The sequence below is a fragment of the Capricornis sumatraensis genome, chromosome 4, assembly GCF_032405125.1.
Source record: "Capricornis sumatraensis isolate serow.1 chromosome 4, serow.2, whole genome shotgun sequence".
Classification (NCBI taxonomy): Eukaryota; Metazoa; Chordata; class Mammalia; order Artiodactyla; family Bovidae; genus Capricornis; species Capricornis sumatraensis.
Genome location: NC_091072.1, coordinates 103468331 through 103481978, shown reverse-complemented (window position 1 = coordinate 103481978; position 13648 = coordinate 103468331). Strand labels below are relative to the sequence as shown.

General features: G+C 37.2%; 1 protein-coding gene across 1 annotated transcript; it reads right to left on the bottom strand.

The window, feature by feature from the left end:
- Nucleotides 1-8115: 8115 nt before the first annotated feature.
- Nucleotides 8116-9066, bottom strand: LOC138078690 (olfactory receptor 9K2-like). Its single transcript, XM_068971469.1, has one exon. It carries the CDS (start codon nucleotides 9064-9066, stop codon nucleotides 8116-8118), a length of 951 nt encoding a protein of 316 aa, XP_068827570.1.
- Nucleotides 9067-13648: the final 4582 nt, after the last annotated feature.

Genomic DNA, 13648 nt, shown 5'->3' with positions numbered 1-13648 from the left:
TTGTTTACAATCTTCACTTGTAAGAATCAGGTAAGAGTATTGCTTCTAGTATCAGATAGCTTAGCTGTAAGGCTATGCACCATGGAACATAGATTTTGAAAACTTTTTGAATGATTTTAAGATTCAATGAACACTATTATTTTCCCTACTTAGATGTTAAGAATTATATAAAATATTATAAATTAAACTTTGGGCACAAGAAAGTTTTTCAATTAATACTAGCTTCAACTATTATTATTATTACCACTATCAGTATCAAAATATCTTTTCCCTTAAAAGTAGTACCTAATTACTGTACAGTCAATGGTATCACCCAAGAAAGGATGTGCAGAACTGATCAGGATTCTTGGCTTCTGTCTCCAGAAGCAAACACTTGACGCAGCTGCAGTTTGCTGTCATCTGGTGGTTGTTAATTGTCAACTCCGGGTAAACCTAAGGCACAGATTCTGGGTACTGTGATTCAGTGGAATTTCCAGAATAATGGTTAATAAATCCAAGTAAGTCTTAGTTACTTGGCTTCCACCCCCATCATATGCTCCTGAAGAGGAGAGGTTGGCTGAAAACGTGCAAAGACCCCAAAACCACCCTGTCTCCTGAGATAAAGTTCGCTCTGGCATTGTCAGTCCTATTTTTCTTGCCCTCCTTGTGTTCTTTCCCTCATCAAAAGGCCTGTAAAATATCATTCTGTTTCAAAAAAGGGGTGAATATAAACTGTAAAATATTAACCAATTATATCTTAATTTGTCTTATCTGGGGGTAGCTTTTTATGCTTTTACTGGATTTAATTTTGAATTGCTGTGAATATATTCATCATCAAGACAAAGCATCATTTGGTTTCTTCATACTAATCATGGCACAATATAGACTCAAGCTGTCTTAATAGCATTAAAAGATGGGGACTTTTTCCTCCTTTTTGTTCTGAAGAGGAGATTTTAAAACACTGAAATGGTTCCCACTTTCAAGATTTGCAAGAACTGACAGGAGTTGCCATCTGACAAGGAGTTTTTATTATAAAAAGAATTTTGACCTATGATTCAGTCATTTTCAGTTCAGTTCAGTTCAGTCACTCAGTCGTGTCCAACTCTTTGCAACCCCATGAACTGCAGCACTCCAGGCCTCCCTGTCCATCAGCAACTCCCAGAGTTTACTCAAACTCATGTCCATTGAGTCGGTGATGCTATCCAACTATCTCATCCTCTGTTATTCCCTTCTTCTCCCACCTTCAATCTTCCCCAGCATCAAGGTCTTTTCAAATGAGTCAATTCTTTGCATCAGGTGGCCAAAGTATTGGAGTTTCAGCTTCAGCATCAGTTCTTCCAATGAATATTCAGGACTGATCTCCTTTAGGATGGACTGGTTGGATCTCTTTGCAGTCCAAGGGACTCTCAAGAATCTTCTCCAACACCACAGTTCAAACGTATCAATTCTTTGGCTCTCAGCTTTCTTTATAGTCCAAATCTCACATCCATACACGACTACTGGAAAAACCATAACCTAGACTAGACAGACCTTTGTTGGCAAAGTAATGTCTCTGCTTTTTAATATTGTATCTAGGGTTGGTCATAACTTTTCTTCTAAGGAGCAAGTGTGTTTTAATTTCATGGCTGCAGTCACCATCTGCAGTGATTTAGATACAGAAAGGGGTGATGATCAAAATATCTCAGCTTGTTCTGTGATTATTATATAAATTATGTATATACATATAAAGCAACTTAAAAGTTGCTGTTTTACATTGATGGCATTCTAAATAAATTTCTACTCTCCCCGTGTGTTATATTTTTATATATATTTTATAACATTTGGTATATATTTTGTACCATTTTATTTTGCATATACCTCAACTAATTATCGCAGTAATTGTTCATTTTACTAATTTTGTCTTTTAATCTTCATAGTAGTTTTTAAGTGGCGTAACCATTACTTTTACTATATATTTGCTTTATAGTTTCCATCTGCTAACCCCAAACTCCCCATTTATGCCTCCTTTCCCCTCCCTCCACTATGGCAACCTACAAGTCTGTTCTCTTATGTCTGTGATTCTGTTTCTGTTACATAGATAAGTTCATTTGTGTCATACTGTAGTTTCCACACACAGTGATATCATACAGCATTTGTCTTTCTCTTTCTGAAACTTACTTTATTTAGTATAATCTCTAGGTCCAATGCCATGTTGCTGCAAATGGCATTATTTCAATTTTTATGCTCTATAATATTCCATTGTATATATGTTCAGTTCAGTTCAGTTCAGTTCAGTCGCTCAGTCGTGTCCGACTCTTTGTGACCCCATGAATCGCAGCCTCCCTGTCCACCACCAACTCCTGGAATTCACTCAAACCATAATCAGTATCTTTATCCATTCATTTGTTGATGTTCATTTAGGTTGTTTCCATGTCTTGCTATTGTAAATAGTGCTGCTATTACATAGGGGTGCATGTATCTTTTTGAATAAGAGATTTCTGTGGCTATATGCTCAAGAGTGGAATTGCTGGATTTTTTGGTAGCTCTGGTTTTAGGTTTTTAAGTAATCTCCGTACTGTTTTCCACAGAGGATGCACAAATTTACATTTCCAACAATAGTGTAGGAGGGTTCTCTTTTCTCTACACCTTTTCCAGCATTTATTTGTAGACTTCTTAATGATGGTCATTCTCACTGTTGTGAAGTGGCCCCTCATTGTAGTTTTGATTTGCATTTCTCTAATAATTAGCAGTGATGAACATCTTTTCATGTGCCTATTGGCCATCTGTGTGTTCTTTGGAGAAATTTCTGTTTAAGCCATCAGCACATTCTTCTGAGTTGTTTTTGTTGTTATTGTTATTAAGTTGTATGAGTTGTTTGTATATTTTAGAAATTAAGCTCAAAGAGTCACTTTAACACTTCTTATAGGTCAAGTTTAGTGGTGATGAATCCCTTTAACTTCTGCTGGTCTGGAAAACTCTTAATTTCTCCTTCAATTCTGAAGGATAATCTTTCCAAGTTAGAATATTCTTGTTTGGAATTTTTTTTTTTCTTTTAGCACTATGAATGTATCATGCCACTCCCCTCTGTTCTGCAAAGTTTCTGCTGAGAAAACTCAATTGATAATCTCATGGGTACCCCTGTATGTATAAAGTTGCTTTTTTCTTGTTCCTTTTAAGATTCTTTCTTTGTGGACTTCCCTGGTGGTCCAGCAGTCAAAAATCTGCCTTGCATTGCAGGGGATGTGGTTTCAATATCTGGTCTGGGAACTAAGATTCCATGTGCTGCAGGCCAACTAAGCCTGGATGCTGCAACCAGACAGTATGCTCTCTCTGAAGTCTGTGCACCAGAACTAGAGAGCCCCTGCACCATGCAAGGAAGATCCTACATGCTACAGCAAATAAATAAACTTTTTTTAAAAACGAAGATTCTTTATCTTTAGTTTTTGACATTTAAAATATAATGTGTTTGGCGTGGTTCTCTTTTCATTTAACTAACTTGAAACTCTGTGCTTCCTGTACCTGGATGTCTGTTTCCTTTTTCAGATTATGGACATTTTCAACCATTACTTCTTCATAGAGTTTTATTCCCCTTTCTCTCATTCTTTTCCTTCTGGAAACATGTGTTTTACTCTGCTTGATGTTCTTACATGTTCTTCACTTTTTAATATACATTTTTAATGAATTTTGTTTGTTTTTTGCTGCTCCTTTGGATGACATTTTTCTGCCCTTGCATTCCAGGTGATGAGATAAAATTTATATTTGAAGGCAGGACAAAAAAAACTAGACATAAAATTCTCTCTGTGTGTCTATTTGGCCTCCTCCGTCCCTCACTAATATGCAGTGTGCATCTGCAATACACGTTAATCTATAGACTGTGGCCCACCAGGCTCCTCTGTCTATTGGATTCTCCAGGCAAGAATACTAGAGTGGCTTGCCATGCTCTCCTCCAGGGAATCTTCCTGACCTAGGGATTGAACCCATGTCTCTTATGTCTCCTGCACTGACAGGCAGGTTCTTTACCACTAGTTTCACATGGGAAGCCCCTACATATTAACCAGAGGTCCTCAAAGATCGGAATGCCTGCTTGTCCAAAAAGATCACCTTCCTTTCTTCCAATGCTAGCACTGTAACTGTCTCTCAGATTATAAACCTCAAATGAAATTCTCTTTTTTCTTCTTAACTTGATTATTAATTAAAGCTTCATCCACAGGTCCCTGATCCATCTTCTGCACTTCTAGTGTGTCGCTGAATCCCTCCAGTGTATTTTTCAGCTAAGGTATAGTAAGTTGCCTACACACTAATGAAGTTCTGTTCCTAGACTGCATTACTGTACTCTAGTAGGTTTATAATACTTTTCAACAAATAACATATAAAAAACAAAAGTGAAAGTGAAAGTGAAGTCGCTCAGTCATGTCCAACTCTTTGTGACTCCATGGACTGTAGCCTATCAGGCTTCTCCGTCCATGGGATTTCCAAAAACATACATAAAAAATAAAACATTTAAAATCTTATAGGACAGTATCTTAAAAGTATGAAAGGGCACATTAGTATAGCAACAGCTGGCCTACAGGGGCTGGCACTGAATGAACAGGCAAGAAGATACTGCTTGAGGAGCAGGTTTCTGGGTAAGGTCAGTAGCCTATGGTCTTCTGAATACTGAACGTCTGTCTTCGGGGAGACTGGAGTAGCAGTGATACTCCTGGCCTGGCATGCTAAGGATAGAGTGTTTACCCTATGAATGAGAGCTGGGTAGAGCTCATCAGACGTATTAGCTACTCCAGCCTTGAATAGAGGAGTAAGCTCCTTCAGCGTGGAGCTGGAGGGGATAAGCAAGGTTGCAGCAACTACAATCAAGGGGACATGGTAACTTTTGCCTGGGATCCAGGGGCAGAGGGATCTCTATGTTCCTGCCTGCACTTGCCTGACTGTACTTTTACCTCTGTTGGGATGAGAGAGGGCAGGGAAGGAGTGGGTCCTGGCTCAAATGTCATAGATTTCCTCTTCCTGAGATTTAGTAGATTTTGTTGCGTAACAAATTTTTGTTTCTTTTTTCTTCATTTCCAGATGTTTCCTTGGTTGTCTTTTCAAAAGTCAAACATGTATTTATTATAAGATCTAAGCATCTCAATCCTCAACATTTACCAAAGATAAAGGAAAACAATCTAGGCAAATACATATGAACACATACCAGCTTTATTCACAATATCTAAAAACTGCACACATATCAGCTGCTCATTTAAGAGTTCATAAACAAAATCTGCACATTGGAAAATGGACTACTACTCAGCAATAAAAAGAATGAGTTACTTATATGTGACAAAATGAATACATCTTAAAATGATTTTACTCAGTGAAAGAAGCCTGAGAGAAAAGGCACATACTGTATGATTCCATTATACATCGTTCAGATCATTGGTTGTCTGCAGATGGGTTTAGAGGGAAGCATGGACTGAAAGGAGGCATAATCGACCTTCTGGAAATGAAGGTAGTATTCAGTATCTTAATGTGGTGGTGTCTTTATTGATGCCAAAACTCACAGAATGGTGCACTTCGAGTGTTTATTTCACACCAATTATTCCTCAATAAAGCGTTTGGAAAAAAAAAAGTGAGTAGATCTTTTTTTAGATTCAAAGATTTTCATGTTAGAACAAAGACTCAGAAATATCTTTTTTTTTTTTTTTTTGGAATGAAGGTTTCATTTTCACCTGAAAAATAGAAAGCTACACAAGGAAATGGAAAATTTACTCTTTACTTATTTATAATATGATATGCATTTATTATTTGAATAATAAATAACACTTATTATTAACTAATTTATTTAGTTATTTCTTATATAAAATCTGAATATTAAAAGTAGAGTAAAACTTTTAAACATAATTATTCTTAGTGTAGTAGCGTCTGGTGAGGATTCAATACCATAAACACTATCATTTAAATAAAAAAAAAATCTTACTAGTTATGATACCATGCTGCTGCTGCTGCTGTGCTGCTGAGTCGCTTCAGTTGTGTCCAACTCTGTGTGACCCCATAGATGGCAGCCCACCAGGCTCCCCCGTCCCTGGGATTCTCCAGGCAAGAACACTGGAGTGGGTTGCCATTTCCTTCTCCAAAGCATGAAAGTGAAAAGTGAAAATGAAGTTGCTCAGTCGTGTCTGACTCCTAGTGATCCCATGGACTGCAGCCTACCAGGCTTCTCTGTCCATGGGATTTGCCAGGCAAGAACACTGGAGTGGGTTGCCATTGCCTTCTCCATATGACACTATAATCAGCTATAATTATAAATGTAATATCAAAAGATGAGTAAAGAAGTAATAATGTTTTAGAAGAGTGTGCTCTTTAAGAAGTTACTTAAGCATATTTTACTGAAGTACAGACTCTTTGGGCATAAATATGTACAGACTCTTTCATACAACATTGAGTCCTATATGGAACAAGCTTCAATGAAAGAGGCTCCTAATTCTTTTTAATTCCAGCTCACCTAAATCCCAGGCACGGGGTCTTTGCCCATTAGCCATTAGTAATCTTTGATTAAACTGAGAAGCAAGAGTTACTTCAAAGTCAAGACAGTTGACTATGGAGCACATCGGTAAAACCAGGATTTGAATGCTCAGTCTGACCTGATATTATTTTCTTAACTCTTAATGATTAACAATATTATTCCTACTTCCTCCTCATATTATGAGGTAGCATTTCCACAATGAAAGATGCTCAAACATTAGAAGTCATTATTCACTTCTACCCAGTTCCCATTTTATCAACCATCAATTGATATTCAGCTCAGTTTTTCATGGCTTTAAAGATATTCCCTCTCTTCACTGTCTCCTGTAAGACTGCCATTGTTCTAGCCACCAAAACCTCTTTCTTGGACAATCACACACTTTCATTGATTATCTTCTTTCATGAATATTTATAGAAGTTACCAGTGTGACTTTTGATAAAATGCCAATTTGAAAATGATATATTCTCTTAAAAACATCCCCAGTGCTTCCGCACTTCCTATAGAATAAAGGTCAACTTCTTTGTTTTATGTATGCACAATTTCCATGAATTTCCTTTTAAGTCTTACCTCTCACTCCCTTTCTTGTGCATTAAAAATCAGGTGTCAAACTTTAGGAAGCTTAACATATAGTTATTTAATTTCCTTTGCAAAGAAACTTCTCTGCTTCATCGTGCTCACATCCACTTATGTTTTAACATGTACTTTTGAAGTTTTCCCTGATCATTTAGGTCACTCGTCTGTAGAAGCTGCTCTCCTTTGATATTTTCTACATATTCCTTTACTCACTGGCTTGACCATATGACATGTTAGCTCTCTATTCAGCTATTTCCCCCTCAGTTTGTGAGTTCAAGTACAGAAATTATTTATACCTAGGAATTTTTATAGGGCAAGTTTAGTTCAGTTCAGTTCAGTCACTCAGTCGTGTCCGACTCTTTGCAACCCCATGAATCACAGCACGCCAGTCCTCCCTGTCCATCACCAACTCCCAGAGTTCACTCAGACTCACGTCCATTGAGTCGGTGATGCCATCCAGCCATCTCATCCTCTGTCGTCCCCTTCTCCTCCTGCCCCCAATCCCTCCCAGCATCAGTCTTTTCCAATGAGTCAACTCTTCGCATGAGGTGGCCAAAGTACTGGAGTTTCACCTTTAGCATCATTCCTTCCAAAGAAATCCCAGGGCTGATCTCCTTCAGAATGGATTAGTTGGATCTCCTTGCAGTCCAAGGGACTCTCAAGAGTCTTCTCCAACACCACAGTTCAAAAGCATCAATTCTTCAGCACTCAGCCTTCTTCACAGTCCAACTCTCACATCCATACATGACCACTGGAAAAACCATAGCCTTTACTAGACGGACCTTAGTCGGCAAAGTAATGTCTCTGCTTTTGAATATGCTATCTAGGTTGGTCATAACTTTTCTTCCATGGCAATAATTATTTTTACCCATAATTAAGGTGAAGTAAAGAGAAAGTAATTTCATTCACTCCAAAATCAACAGCCAGACAAAATATATTCCAAATTTACTTTTTGGTTTTAAGTACATGATATTCAAATAAACTAACTCTCTAATAGTAAATATTTCTAAGATCAATGGGTGCATTTTTTGAGTCAGTGCTTCCCCAAGTTGTTATAAAGCCTGTGTCTTTCAGGTATATCACTGTTAAACAGAAATAAATAAAAATATATTTTCCCCCAGGATCTTCCTCAGAGCTTCTTTGACATCTTTGTTTCTCAGAGAGTAAATCAAAGGATTCAACATAGGAGTGAGTAGGGTGTAACACAAGGAGGCCACTTTGCTGAGCTCAGGATATGTGTCAGGAGTGAGATACATAAAAGAGCCAGCACCATACAGTATACTCACGACTCCCATGTGGGAGCTGCAAGTGGAGAAGGCTTTCTGACGTCCCTCAGTGGAGGGTATCTTTAGAACTGTGGACACAATATACAAATAAGAAACAATAATAACTATGATGGTAGGCAAGATAATGATGCCAGATAAACAGAAAGAAACCAGTTTATGGATGAAGATGGTAGAACAAGACAGCCTTTGAAGTGGACGGTCATCACAGTAAAAATGGTCAATGGTCCGAGAAGCACAAAAGGATAAAGTAAATGTCATGCTGGTCTGAAGAACTGAGCTGACGCAGCCACAAAAATAGGAACCAGCCACCAACTGAACACAGAGACGTGTTGACATCTGGACAGTGTAGAGGAGTGGGTTGCAGATGGCAATGAAGCGGTCATAAGCCATGGCTGCCAGGAGAAACCCCTCAGTCACAATGAAGAGGGCAAAGAGAAAGAGCTGGGTCACACAGCCTGCATAGGAGATGGACTTGCTCTCAGACCAGAAGTTGATCATAGCCTTGGGTGCAATAACAGATGAATAGAAGAGATCAACGAAGGAGAGGTTGCCTAGGAAGAAATACATTGGTGTGTTCAGCCGGGGATCAGTTATAATAATGATGATCATGCCTATGTTCCCTAGAAGGATCATGGCATAGACAAGAAGAAAAATCAGGAAGAGGAGAATATAGAGCTCTGGAAGAACCCTGAAGCCTACGAGAATGAAATCAGTCACTTCTGAGTGATTGGTTGTTCCCATGTCACCCATGGCAGACACCTGCTGAGAGGCACAAGGCAAAATAAATGAAATTGTGGCTTTGATTCTAGTGTTATCAATACTGTCTTAAATGTAGATATATATGATTTACAACTTAATGAGATATTACATACAAAACAATCTTATTGTTAGGAAGATGCAAGATTAGGGATTAGATGGCATTAGACTTCTGAAACTGTTAGTCTATTAAGCAGTAAAGGAAGCTCTTTGGTTATTTTATTTAAATCGTATTTTTTCAGGGAAGTAAATAAGAAAGTAGCATATTTTCCTGTGTAATTTTACTCACATTCTGAATTTCTATCTTTAATATGTTTATAGTTAAAATTTATGTTCATCTAAAATAGAAGTATTATGTAGCAATCTAAATTAAGAATATTATATATTATCTAAAACAGGAGTGGCACATATAATATCAATGATAGCGTTTGTAGCCATTATGATAGTGCTGTCCTTGTTTTAATCACAATACAATGGTAATAACAGTAATAAATATATTTAAAATATTTTAACCTTCTTACATCTCAATTTATTTATTTCCACTATAACTGTATCCATCTTTGGAAACACAATAGAAATAGATAAATTATTGATATGTTAAATTAACAGCAAGAATTGCTAACACTAGATAGAACAAAATTCTCTAAAGCTAGTTCAAGTATATGTTCATTTCCTCAGATCAAAGCCATTCCCCCAAATACATGCATTTATATTCCTCATTATAATATTTCATTTCTATTAATAGTCAATTTTTAAAATGTCATAATCATTTAGCCCTCTCTTTGAAGCAGAGAGAGAAGCTGATGAACATTCCAGTCCTTACAGTGCAATGAATGACTTTCTACCAAGGCTGCATCAAGTCAAGGGATCTTACTCTTCAGTCAGGGGAAGTAAACCTAAGGGAAATACATATAGGGAGTTCCTCTCCTTAATTCTAATATGCTTTGTACCTCTTACAATAAGAATAATGGGGTACGCGTGCATATTTAAAGACCATAGCAACCCTGTGTTGTCCATAGTTCATGATCATGAGCTGGAGTATCAACAGTTGTATTTATGATGGCCTTAGTTATTTTTAAGCCTGTGAAACCTTCTTCAGGATATTTCAGCCTTGAGGTTTTGCTCATCCCCTGTGATAGATTCCTCTGGGAGAGGAGTAATAGTAAAGTCAATTATGGAGACATAAGTACAGGCTCCAAAGGCTGTCTTCTATGAGAACATTGACAAAGAAAAACTTATTGTCACAGCAGCCAAGTCGACAGGCAGAAGGAAACAGATCGAAAAGTCTGTACTATATGAAAAATGTTTTAGATAGACACATATTTAATATTATTTAATAAATTACATGAGCTATGATTGTAAAAGGCAAAAATTCACCAAATTTTGGTCTTCCTATATTCTCTGATGTAGATATACTTCATGGTTCACAAATTCCATCTGAATCACAAACTCAAAGTAAAATAAGGCTTTGGTAATTTTATGATTTTGTATCTTTAAATACTAATTAGTTAAGAATATCATGGAATAAATGATAGTATTCAATAAAATTATTTTTAAAATCTCTAGTAAAAACATTTATACGAGATCAGGACTAATATTTTAAAATTCCTTAATTGCCACTGTGTGACTGAAAGACTGCATTAAAACCAGAGACATTATATTCTATTTAATAAGCCTAATAAAAGTATGCCATTTTTCCTAAATATTTCCATAAGTTATTGCAATCTTCTTTTTTGAACATAATTGATTTTTTATGTTGTGTTAGTTTCTGCTATACAACAAAGTGAATCAACTATACGTATATATATATCCCCTCCCTCTTGTATCACAGTTTGGTCAGTATAGAAAGAGAAAGCAGTTTAGGAATTTTAAACAGAAAAATGCTAGTAATTAAGGTGAACGAGGCCTATAAAGTTTGGAAAGGCAGAATGAACTTCTAGCTGAAACTCTTGCGATGACTCTTAGAAAAACATAGAATTAATTCACAAAGTGAGGCTACCATTGTAGGTATGGTTTAAGAACAATATTGTTGACTGTGATCCAAGGGTCATATACACAGCAGCAAAAATGTGTCAGTACTTTCTTATCCACCTAAATAGCTTCCCTAGGAAGTTAGAGGTTTAACAAGGCTTCAGAGAAAAGCCTCCATGTTTCCATAACTTCCTAACTAGTAGAAAAAATCAAAATGAATGGAACATTGATCCAAATCCCAAGTCTGTATGGATCTATTACAATTGGTATTGTAAAGTTCTGTGTCAAGAAACTTAATAGCAGGAGACATTTTAACTTTTTAACATCTCCAACTAAAAAGAACCTGGAGAGGAGCTTTGGGATCTAGTCCATAAAATATAACAAAATTCACTATACTTTTTCTCATTTCTTAAACTTCCCACAACACCATTAGCAATAACAACATGCTGCTGTTTATAAGTATCTAAGAAACGCTTACTGGAAATAACAATAAACGGGATGAATTCTCAATAAATTCAAAGACTGAAATCATTCAGTGTATGTTCTTTGATTCTGGTCAGCTTAATATAGAAATGATTAACAAATAGACAAATAGAAAATGTGGATGTTAGAAATAAACACTGCCTAAAAGACCATGGGTAAAAAAGAAATCAAACTATTTTTTATCTAGTTTGAACTAAGTTGTAATAAATTATGATATACCTAAATCTCTGGGGTGCAGAAAAAGAAGTATTATACTTAGTGGGATATATAAAACCCAGAAGTAAGTACTATAAATGAGTAAGAAAAGAACATAAATAATCTATCTTAATTATGTGAAGGAGAAAACAGTCGGGGCAAAAAAAGGACAATAAAATAAAACAAGGTAAATAATAAAGGTCAAAATTAGTTAAATATAAATACATACTATAGGATATTTACAAGCCTTAACACTGAGATTTTGAAGGATTAGTATGCTATATAAAACTCTAGCCAGCTTAACAAATACAGCAACACTGAATCACAAGTGTCAGGAATGAAAAGGAGATAGCACTACAAATCCTTCTAATACTAAAATGGACATAGTAAATACTATTTTTTAACATCAGAAATGATAATTTTTAAATAAAGTATTTTAAATATAATAAAGTGATATATAAATGATAACTATGAATTTTAAAATATCTACTAATCTGCAGATATAAACTACTGTATATAAAATAAATAAACAGGGTCCTATTGTAATGCACGGGGAACCATATTCAATCTGGGGAATGGAGGAGGAGTAATTGTTGAAAATATTTTAATTTGAAAATCAGTTCAAAGTGATACACCTGACTTTCTGGTGTTTGGGGTTTGCCTTCCCAGTCTGCCCCCTGGACTAGGGCAAAGAGCATCCTAGTCCAGACTAGTTGGCCCAACCCAGATATCTGGCAAATAAAACAACCAGGGGAAAGGCCCATTTGCAGCCAGGCCCAGTCCCTTTAAGAGACTGCCTGGAATACTGAGGGGCCACCTTCCATGATAGCCACCTAGGGTCTTTAAGGCACCTCAAGGAAGGACTACAGGGTCATTATTCCTTATCCCAGGAGCAGGTACAGCCAGACACTGGCTTAGCTGAAAAATGAAGCAAGCTGTCTGTCTAAACAGCAAACCGAGTTTCAAAGAGAACAGTGATGTCCATTTGGCAAACCCCCATGGGTCTCTATCTTTTTTCATGAGGAGCCTGGTAAGGAATATGAATGACTAAGATACTGACAACTGTTGAAGCTGACTGTGTGCAAGATCCTGACCTCCTCTGATCCTGCGTGGAGAAAGGGTCACTGTAGGTGCTGCCCCACTTTACAGAAGAACAGAGAGAGGCTTAGGGAAGTGAAGTAACTTGCCCAAGAGGAGAGGAAGAGTGGAAATCTCAACACAAGATAGCCTGACCTTTCTGGGTAGTGCGATTATCAATCATCTGCTCACTGGTCACAGACAAGGAAGTGACACTTTCAGGGTGGGAGAAGGGCAAACCTGGGTCAGGAATCAAGAATGGGAAGTCACCTAGTCTCTGCTGATTAATATTATTGGCCAAAATTATCATTATCGTAAGTCAGAAAAGGAAGCCCACCCACAGCCTGAGCAGTAGAGAATCCCTGGAAGACCCATCCAGGCAATTGGAACTGGAACATTTCAATCTCAATTTTTTCTCCCAGGAGATGCTCAGAACCTCTCTGAGCCTCCGGATGTTTGGCTGTAAAATGGAAATACTACTGCTTTCCAGAGCTTTTGTGAGGATAAGCTAAGAGCAAGCACATATGGCACAAGCCTGGTATTTAACTCCACCTTTGCCCACACCCAGATCAAGGCTTGTCAGCTTTCTCACCTCCAGCTTGCTACAAGTCCAAGTACAAGAAAGTGGTCTCTAAGAGGAGGGCCTTTTCTTGTTTCCAGGCCTCCTACTCATAATCATTGGGAGAACATCTCAAGGCCACTAGAACTTTCAGACAAAACTAAATGACAGTGGTCCCACCTGTAACTGAAATTTGTGATAACAATGCCAAATCTTTATTTCATCTCAACCCAAAGCTCTGCCACCACAAAATCTGTGGCAGTCCCACTCTGAGTGTACATGGGACTTGGG

Bases quoted from the DNA above. Each gene is read 5' to 3' on its own strand.
- LOC138078690 (XM_068971469.1), bottom strand. From the start codon at position 9,066: ATGGGTGACATGGGAACAACCAATCACTCAGAAGTGACTGATTTCATT.